Source organism: Dipodomys ordii, unplaced genomic scaffold (genome assembly GCF_000151885.1).
Source record: "Dipodomys ordii isolate 6190 unplaced genomic scaffold, Dord_2.0 Scaffold14, whole genome shotgun sequence".
Classification (NCBI taxonomy): domain Eukaryota; kingdom Metazoa; phylum Chordata; class Mammalia; order Rodentia; family Heteromyidae; genus Dipodomys; species Dipodomys ordii.
The window spans coordinates 16333768-16343894 of NW_012267230.1; the positions used below are offsets into that span (position 1 = coordinate 16333768).

At 48.2% G+C, this 10127-nt stretch overlaps 1 protein-coding gene and 1 pseudogene across 3 annotated transcripts in view; both read right to left on the reverse strand.

Annotated features, from left to right (window-relative positions):
• Rab11fip3 (RAB11 family interacting protein 3 (class II)) overlaps positions 1-3092 on the reverse strand; it is a 45729-nt gene extending 42637 nt beyond the window's left edge. For all 3 annotated transcript variants that reach the window (XM_013011593.1, XM_013011590.1, XM_013011589.1), the window contains exon 1: positions 3002-3092. In XM_013011593.1, coding sequence (XP_012867047.1) covers positions 3002-3020 — 19 coding nt within the window. In that variant the 5' untranslated portion in view covers positions 3021-3092. The remainder of the gene's footprint in view (positions 1-3001) is intronic.
• Positions 3093-8542: 5450 nt separating this feature from the next.
• On the reverse strand, positions 8543-9139 carry LOC105981988 (annotated as a pseudogene).
• Positions 9140-10127: the final 988 nt, after the last annotated feature.

Genomic DNA, 10127 nt, shown 5'->3' on the forward strand with positions numbered 1-10127 from the left:
TGGTGAATGAAGGCTAGCACTGGAGCCACGGTCCTGGTGAATGAAGGCTAGCACTGGAGCCAGGTCCTGGTGAATGAAGGCTAGCACTGGAGCCAGGTCCTGGTGAATGAAGGCTAGCACTGGAGCCAGGTCCTGGTGAATGAAGGTTAGCACTGGAGCCACGGTCCTGGTGAATGAAGGCTAGCACTGGGGCTTGGGCCATGGTCCTAGTGAAGGCTAGCTCTGGAGCCATGGTCCTGGCAGGCTAGCACTGAGGTTGGGTCCTCCCCATCACACAGTCATCCCAAGAGCACTCTGCTGGGCTTGATTCACAGACCTGTGCTCCCATAGGCCAAATCCTCTCACGGTGCCATCAGATCCACTGTGTCTTGGCTACCCACACATTGCTCTTCTGACCCCCGCTGTCCCCACACACACCAGAACACTACCACTTCTCTGCCCTCCCCCAACTGTCTATAGTCTGTCCCCCACTAGAAGGCCAGCCCCCAGGGGCAGGGATTGGCTCTTCTTGGTCTCTCCCCAGAGCTTGCACAGTCGAGCCTAACAGGACCCCTACTGACAGTCCCCACAAGTCTCAGCTGTAGCCACCTCCACTAGTTCTCGTCATCACAGACCTGCTACCCAGGGGTCCTGCAGGAGGGGCAGCCCGCCCGCTGTCCAGGCTGGACCCCTCCCAGTCCCCATGCCCATGGTCCCGCCCTTTCTGTGGTCCACCAGCAGACCACCCTTCAAGCACACAGGTCTGCTCAATGGAAGGAGAGGGTGTCTCCTATGATGCTCTTGCACCCCTCAACATGGCATCAGGCAGAGACACAGACCTGAGATGCTCTTGCTGCTAAAGAAGCACAGTCCCACTCTCTGAATCCCAGCAGGGGGGCTGGGAAGGTGGCTCAGTGGTAGAGTGCTTTCTTGGAATGCATGAAGCCCTGGGTTTGATTCCTCAGTACCACATACACAGTGGTGTGCTAGCCTTGAGCAAAAGATGCTCAGGAACATGCCCTGAGTTCAAGCCCCAGGACAAAAAAAAACACTAAAACTGGATCCAAACTAACTCTGGGACTTGCTGAGAATGTTTTCTTCTTTTTTTTTTTCTTCTTTTTTTTGGGGTCTGGTCGTGGGGCCTGAACTCTGGGCCTGGGCGCTGTCCCTCAGCTCTTCAGCTCAAGGCTAGCGCTCTACCACTTGAGCCACAGTACCACTTCCAGCTTTTTTTCTTTTTGCTTATGTGGTGCTGAGGCCTCATGCATGCAAGGCAAGCGCTCTACCCCTGAGCCACCTTCCCAGCCCCGAGAATGTTTTATTCTTAATTAGAGTGGAAATACTAACCACAAAGAATGCAAGTCAAGTACCAGTGGCTCATGTCTAATCCTAGCAACTCAGGAGGCTGAGATCTGAGGATCATGGTTCAAAGCCAGAATGAGCAGAATTTTTTTTAGGGAGGGGGTAGGGAGCGTTGGTTGTGGGGCTTGAACTCAGGGCCTGGGCACTCTTCCGGCTCTTTCACTCAAGATTAGTGCTCTACCACTTTGAGCTACCACTCTAGTTCCGGTTTTCTAGTGGTTAATTGCAGATAAGAAAGAATCTCACGGACTTTCCTGTCCGGGCTGGCTTTGAACCATGATTTTCAGATCTCAGCCTCCTGAGTAGCTAGGATTACAGGTGCGAGCCGCCCAGTACACGGTGTCTGTGTGACTCTTATCTCTAATTAACCACCAAAAGGCTACAAGTGGAGATGTGGCTCAAGTTGTAGAGTGATAGTCTTGGGCAAACAAGTTCAGGGACAACACTCAGGCTTTGAGGTCAAGCTCCAGTGCTTGTATGTGTGTGTGCGTGTGTGCGCGCGCGCGCGCACACACACACACACACGCAAAAGTTAGATTAAATCAACCTCAAACAAGAGGAAAGTAAAGTATCTTTACTAATTGGGAAGGGGGAAATATGTCAGTGAGCTAGGTGCCACAGGGAGGCCCAGAGCAGTCCTTCACCCAGGCGGAGGCTGGAGGCCCAGAGCAGTCCTTCACCCAGGTGGAGGCTGGAGGCCCAGAGCAGTCCTTCACCCAGGCGGAGGCTGGAGGCCCAGAGCAGTCCTTCACCCAGGCGGAGGCCCAGAGCAGTCCTTCACCCAGGCGGAGGCTGGAGGCCGCGAGCTGTCAGTGCTCCCCTCAGATTTGGGACTTAGTCTGACCTCACTAAACGTGCAATATATAGATGAAGCTACAACACTTTATAAAAACAGGAACTGGGCCGGGTGCCAGCGGCTGACGCCTGTAATCCTAGCTACTCAGGAGGCTGAGATCTGAGGATCACAGTTCAAAGCCAGCCTAGGCAGGAAAGTCTGAGACTCTTTTATTTATTTATTTAATTTATTTATTTTTGGGTCCGGTCGTGGGGCCTGAACTCTGGGCCTGGGCACTGTCCCTCAGCTCTTCAGCTCAAGGCTAGCACTCTACCACTTGAGCCACAGTGCCACTTCCGGCTTTTTTTCTTTTTGCTTATGTGGTGCTGAGGAATTGAACCCAGGGCCTCATGCATGCAAGGCAAGCGCTCTACCACTGAGCCACCTTCCCAGCCCAAGTCTGAGACTCTTATCTGCAACTAACTACCAGAAAACCAGAAATGACACTGTGGCTCAAGGGGTAGAGAGCAAGCCTTGAGGTGAAGAGCTGAGGGACAGTGCCCAGGCCCAGAGTTCAGGCCCCATGACCACAAAAAAGACAAAAAAAAAAAGTAGAAATGGGGCTGTGGCTCAATTGGTTGAGTATTACCTTTGAGTGGAATCATTAATTAATTAGTTAATTAAAAGATCTCAGGGCCCTCCAGAATGGCACCAAAAAAAAAAAAAAAACCAACAACAACAAAAACACATTTGACAGGGCCTGAAGGAGGGTGGGAGTCTATGGGGCAGCCGCAGGAGGGAGAGGTAGGAACACAGGGAGAGACGCACAGGGCGGCCGCAGGAGGGAGAGGTAGGAACACAGGGAGAGACGCACAAGGCGCTAACCTCCGTTTGTGATGGCCATGATCCCTTGGTGGAAGTCCTCGAAAGTGATCACACCAAGCCCACTTGGATCCAAATACTGGGTTAAGTCCTTTACCTGTAATGTATAATAAAAACATGTTACCAAAGTCTTCCCAAGGGGAAAAACACACACTACATGGGTGCTTTTTTTTTTGGTGGGTTGTGGGGCCTTAACTCAGGGCCTGGGCACTGTCCATCAGCAATTCAGCTCAAGGCTAGCTCTACCACTTGAGCCACAGCACCACTTCCGGCTTTTTCTGCTTCAGTGGTGCTGAGGACCTCATGCATGCAAGGCAAGCACTCTACCACTGAGCCACCTTCCCAGCCCTGCCTGGGCTTTTTTAATCTTTTGATTTCTTATTGTTTTTATGAAGGCGAGGTACAGAGTCAGGGAGTGTCACTCACGCTCCCAGTTTTCCCTCCCATTCTCACGCAAAGTTCATTTTCAACACTGTGCATTGATGCTTTTCACCTGAGGGCAGCAGATGGCTCACATAGTGCAAACTTTTAAAAAAATGTTGATTCTTCTGAGCAAGGAGGGAGAGGCAGCCGTAAAAACTCTAGCCAGGGGGAGGAGTGGAGGGAGGGAAGGGATAGAAGGAGAAAAACAAAGGAGGGGTAACAACACTCAACAAGAAATGTGCTCATTGCCTTACTCATGTAACTGTAACCCCTCTGTACAGCATCTTTACAGTAAAATTAAATTTAAAAGGAAAAAGAAACTCCAGCCAAACGTTCTTGCCTAGAGAGTGAAGGGGAACCTGCCCCAGCAAGAAGCTGCGGTTGAGTAGAAGGACTTTGAGCACAGGGAGCAGGAGCTGAGCTTCTAGAAATACCATCTCAGCGCCCTGAGCCATGCTAACCTCATACCCATGTGTCTCCTCTCATCTTCTTTTAAAAAATTTGTTCATTGACAGGCTGGGAAGGTGGCTCAGTGGTAGAGCGCTTGCCTTGCATGCATGAGGCCCTGGGTTCAATTCCTCAGCACCACATAAGCAAAAAGAAAAAAAGCCGGAAGTGGCGCTGTGGCTCAAGTGGTAGAGCGCTAGCCTTGAGCTGAAGAGCTGAGGGACAGCGCCCAGGCCCAGAGTTCAGGCCCCATGACTGGCAAAAAAAAAAAAATTGTTCATTGAGATTAAGTGATTACATAAATTTCACAGTACTGTGGGATAGTGATACTTAGCTAAAGCCACAAACCCTCCCTCATCTTGTTGGCAAAGGGGTCAGGTTTACTTGCCCTCTTCTGGACAGAGCCTCTGTGAGGATCTCTGGTGGCTTACTGCTACATCCTTTGTGCCAGCAGCTCAGCAGAGAGGCAGCAGAGCTATAGTTAGTTTTTGTTTTGATTTTTGTTGGTCCTGGGGTTTGAACTCAGGGCCTGGGCACTGTCCTGTGCTTTTTTGCTCAAGGCCAGCACTCTACCACTTTGAACCACAGCGTGACTTCTCCATTTTCTGGTGGTTAATTGGAGATAAAAGTCTTTCCTACATGGCTTTGAACCACAAACCTCAGACCTCAGCCTCCTGAGTAGCTAGGATTCATGAGATACTGGTGCCTTGTTGTACTTAGTTTTAATGTAGTTTAAGATAATATGTTGTCAACATATCAACACCAGTATACCAACTTGTACAACATGATTTTAGTGGCTATTAGTTTTTTTAATATGTGAGTGTTAGCATTTGTTGTGGTTTTAGTTTGGGTTGTTTTGCTTTTTGTTTTTGAGACTTGGTCTTACTATACTGATCCAAGCTGGTCTAGAACTAAGCTAATATTACAAGAAGGTACTAGTATACTTCGCAGAACTCTTGTTTCATCTTAAACTGAAAGCTAGGACTTGAAAAAAATTCATAACATTAGATGGGATTTTTATTTTATCCTTTATCTGTCTATACTGAGACTTGAACTCAGGGCCTCATGCTCAGCTTTTCTTTCTTTCTTTTCTTTTTTTTTTTTTTGTCAGTCGTGGGGCTTGAACTCTGGGCTTGGGCGCTGTCCCTGAGCTCTTCAGCTCAAGGCTAATGCTCTACCACTTGAGCTACAACACTTCCAGTTTTCTGGTGGTTTATTGGAGAGAAGAGTTTTTCGGACTTCCTCTCGGGCTGGCTTTGAACCGTGATCCTCAGATCTCAGCCTCCTGAGTAGCTAGGATGACAGGCATGAGCCACCGGCACCCGGCTTCCCTGTGTTATTTTTTAAATGTGCATTTATTTTTCAAGTTTCTGTTGTTTTATAGAAAAGGTTCAATAGAAAAGGTTCTTGACTGGGCAGGTGGCTTAGTGGTATGGTAGAGTGCTTGCCTAGCACGCATGAAGGCCTGGGTTTGATTCCTCAGTACCACATACACAGAAAATGCCAGAAGTAGTGCTGTGTCTCAGTGGTAGAGTAGTACCCTTAAGCAAAAGAAACTCAGGGACATTGCCCAGGCCCTGAGCTCAAGCCCCAGGACTGGCAAAAAGAAAAATAAAAGAGAAAAGGTTGATTCAAGCTTTATAAGGCTTGATTCTCCCACTAGCAAAACATACCTGACCTTCCTCAGTGAGCATCACAACCCTGGCTCCTTAAAGGTGGCTTAGAAATTAAGGTACTGCCGGGGGCTCACACCTGTAATTCTAGCCACTTAAGAGGCTGAGATCTGAGGACTGTAGTTTGAAGTCAGACCAGGCAGAAAAGTCAGCTGAGGGAAGAAAAGTCCCTGAGAGACTCTTTTTTTTTTTATTTTGGGGGGGGGGGTCTGGTCATGGGGCCTGAACTCTGGGCTTGGGCACTCTCCCTCAGCTCTTCAGCTCAAGGCTAGCGCTCTACCACTTGAGCCACAGCGCCACTTCCGGCTTTTTTCTTTTTGTTTATGTGGTGCTGAGGAATCGAACTCAGGGCCTCATGCATGCAAGGCAAGCACTCTACCACTGAGCCACCTTCCCAGCCCCCCTGAGAGACTCTTATCTCCAATTAATCACTCAAAAACCAGAAGTGGGGCTGTGGCTCAAAGTGGTAGAGTGCTAGCCTTGAACAAAAGAGCTCAAGGTCAGTGCTTAGGCCCTGAGTTCAAGCCCGACAACGGACAAAAAAAAAAAATTAAGGCACCAAGGTTGGTGCTGGTGTCTCACACCTTTAATACCAGCTACTCAGGAGATGAGATATGAGGATTATGAATCAAAGCCAGCCCGGGCATAAAAATCCATAAGACTCTTACCTCCAATCAACCACCAGAAAACCAGAAGTAGAGCTGTGGCTTAAAGTGGTAGAGCACTATCCTTGAGTGAAAAAGCTCAGGGACATCACCCAGGCCCTGAGTTCAAGCCCTACACCCAACCACAAAAGAAAAAAGATTAGCAAAAAGCTGAGCTACAGGTGTGACTCAAGTAGAAGACTCAAATGAGCAACCAAGCTAAGCAAAAGTTCAAGGTCCTTAGCTCAAACCCCAGTACTGGGTGGGAGAGGTAGAGGAAAGGCTTTTATAAACAAATGAAGAAAATACAAGGGATAATAAATATATGCGTAGAGGAAGAAAACAAACACTTGCAGAGGTGACTTCTGAATCTCAGGGGAGTGACACCAAGAAGAAAAGAGCATCACCATTCTCCTTTGTTTAGAGGCCAGCCGATGGAGCAGCAGGTGGAAGCTGAGCTCCTCTCACACAGGCCACAAGCTTTCCCTGAAACCCAGACAGACACCTAATAGCTTCTATAGATTACATCTCTGCCTTGGGGACACACTGTCACCAGCACAGAAAAGCAGTCACCTCTCGCTGACTCTGTTTGCTTCTTCCCACTGGAGTAGCCCCCCAAAAAATACACAGACATCTAAGTCCCATGGTTGCCCACTGTCTTCCTGTGGTCAATTTTCAACTCCTATGAAATAATCACAACCTTCACCAGAGGTCTCAAAGTCAAAGTGTGTACCGCCACTCATAATGCTTCTAACTTGGTGCTGAAGCTGCTTTACCAGGAGTCAGGGCAGAGATACTCTGAGGCAGAACCCAGCCCAGAAACCTCAACTAGAGTACAATACTCTACAAATGCTATTCCTAGAGCTGACATATTTGTTCACCACACTTGCTTACAGATCAGCAACGAAGACCCCAATTCCTAGCTTAAAAATCCCAGTCACTCTCTTAGTCTGCAGGCCAGGTCACCCAGAGCAGCAGCCCCAGGTGAAGAACAAGAGGCATTGAGTCCAACAGGTCTGGAATCAACACAGCCTCTCCTGCCAACTATCTTCCTGGTCTTTTCAGAGCTGCCCCCAAACAAGCCCCCTGGTCACTGAGACTCATAAAAGAGGTGCGTCCAACTCCATTCCATGTTGAAGCACTTCTATTTGAGGAAGAATAAAGGTTTATTTCAGAGCCAAGTTCAGTCTTACAGCTGGGTTTTGCTCTCTCGCCTGATCCCACCACCACCAGAGTTTCCTCATAATGGTCCACAGTATACCAGGCTCCTAAAGTCAAGTCGATGATGTCCTCACAGGACTCAGGTGAGAAGTTCTGATTGGTGGGGCTGGGAAGTTGGCTCAGTGGTAGAGTGCATGCCTGAGGCCCTGGGTTCGATTCCTCAGCACCACATAAGAAAAAAAAAAAGCCGGAAGTGGCGCTGTGGCTCAAGTGGTAGAGCGCTAGCCTTGAGCTGAAGAGCTGAGGGACAGCACCCAGGCCCAGAGTTCAGGCCCCACAACCGGACCCAAAAAAAAAAAAAAAAGAAGTTCTGATTGGCAGCAGATGCTCAGGTCTCACTAAGCACTACTGAAACAGAATCTTAAAGGTTACACGCAGCACTTGTCTTAACAAGCCTACAGGTGGTTGAAGGCCTCTAGACTTGGCAACTGCTGGCTTAAAAGGCTACGCAGAAGCCCAGGCCTGGGAAGACTGTTGCACAAAGGAGCCAATGGCCTTGATTAAATTTCTAGTTTCAGCCAAGCACCAGGCGTAGGCCTTTAATCCTAGCTATTCAGGAGGCTGAGACTGAGGATTAAGGTTTAAGGCCAAAGCCCTGGAAGGAAAGACCATAAGACTCTTATCTCCAATTAACCACCAAAAAAAAGCCAGCAGTGTAGCTGTGGCTCAACTGGCAAAGTGCCAGCCTTGAGCAAAAAAGCTGAGAGACAGTGTCCAGGCTCTGAGTTTAAGATCCAGTGTCAGTGCATGTGCACAAGTGCACACACACACACCCCTGAAAGACAGTGGGCCAGGGCTGATCCTTTGGTTTTGGAGAATGAAAAGCGCATCAAATGCATTCGAGATGCCAAACCCAACAGTGCCAACTATACAACCAGACTTGACAGTGAAACCCTTTAGTCCTAAAACAGCAGCCTCAGAAGCGAGCTTCCTACACATCAAAGAATCTGCCTCTCCCAGGTGCTGGTGGCTGGCTAAGCTGTCATCCTAGCTACTCACAAGGCTGAGATCTGAGGATCACGGTTCAAAGCCAGCACAGGAGGCAGGTCCATAAGACCTTTTTTTTTTTTTCCCAATTGAATTCTTTTATTGATTGCATCATGGAAGTATCAGAAACTGGTCAGGATCCAGGAGTCTCCGAAGATACGTTAACTTAGATCTTACTCATCAGCCTGTTGAACTGTTCCTTTTTCAGAAACATAGATACCATCCAAAAATTTTCTGATATCCTGTTTTTAACTGCTGTTGCTTGGTGAATTAAGCAGCTGAACTTGAGACAAGTGCAATATCATTTCCTTCAAGGATAAATTCATCTTTCTGGGCTTGAGAGACTGAACAACCAACACCTGTCCTCATCCTAACTCTTCAGATGTATTTCTCACCCAAGAAGTTTCGGATTTCAACTAGAGACTCATTCTCCTGAATAACAATGTTGATGGGGAAATGAGCATACACAGACCTCATCTTGTAACGAAAGCCCAGAGTAACACCCTCGATCATGTTCTGTACGTGACTACGGATAGTGTGCACATGGCCAGTTCCTTTGTTTCCCCACCATTTATCAACCTGGAGCCTCTTCTTTTTCTTTCAAGGAGGCTGAGTTCTACGTTGATGTGGGTGAGATCCCATGGCAGGGTTCCTAGGGGACCCTTCCCAATCACCATGCGTCCCTGCAGAGTGACTTCGACATCTGCTGCGATGTCAACAGTCTGATTGCTGAGAATAGTCTTCATTCTCGCAGTAGATGGGGCAAAGAGAGCCAGTGAGATTCTAATCTCCAATTAACCACCAGAAAACCTGAAATGGCGCTGTGGCTCAAGTGGTAGAGCACTTGCCTTGAGCTGAAGAGCTGAGGGACAGTGCCCAGGCCCAGAGTTCAAGCCCACAACCAAACAAAAAAAAAAAGAAGTGAGCTTCCTACCCATCAAAGACTCTGCCTCTCCTGAATTCTTCTAGGAAAGAAAGACGCACCCTTAAATAGAGGAGACAACAGCAGACAGCCTGGCGGCCAAGTAGTTGGATCTCTTCTCTTTCCGCCAAAAGAAAATCCCTTTGGAAATGGAAGTACCAGCTGGCAGGGCCTAGGGCAACACCCATCACAATACCACTTACTACGGGAGGGACAAAGGGACAGAAAGGTGACACCTAGGCTTGAGACCACTGGTGCTGGGTGGTAAATCGGAGCTCAAGGCAGCAAACTGGCTTCTCCCTCTGCTTTCTACTTTTTGTAGAAAGTAGTCTGTCCCAGAGCTTTTATAGCTATTTGCAGAGAATCTTTCATAAAAAGAAAAAAAAAAACACAGACTTACTGTCCAGAAACACTGTAAACACTTTCCAATTTCTTTATCTATGAACTTACAATGATACAATCATATGACTGTGACAGCTGTTTCTGTAGCATGCCTGTCTTTGGTGGTGATGCACGTGTGTGCCAGTCCTAGGTCCTGAAATCCAGGACCAGGCGCTGCACTGAGCATCCTCTCCGGGTTGCTGCTCACTCTCTCCCATCCAGCAGCCTTGGCCATGCTTACAATTCCTAACAAGTTCCCCCCCGCCCCCCCCAAAAAAAATTATAATGCTATTGCTGCTGCTACTGTCTGCTCTGTTCCCTCTAGTCTTCTCCAAACTGAATCTTCTTTTCAAACCCTACATCTCATTACTACCTTCTCTACTTACACTCTAATGTACTCCAATTGCTTTGGGAATAGACTCAGCCCTGGT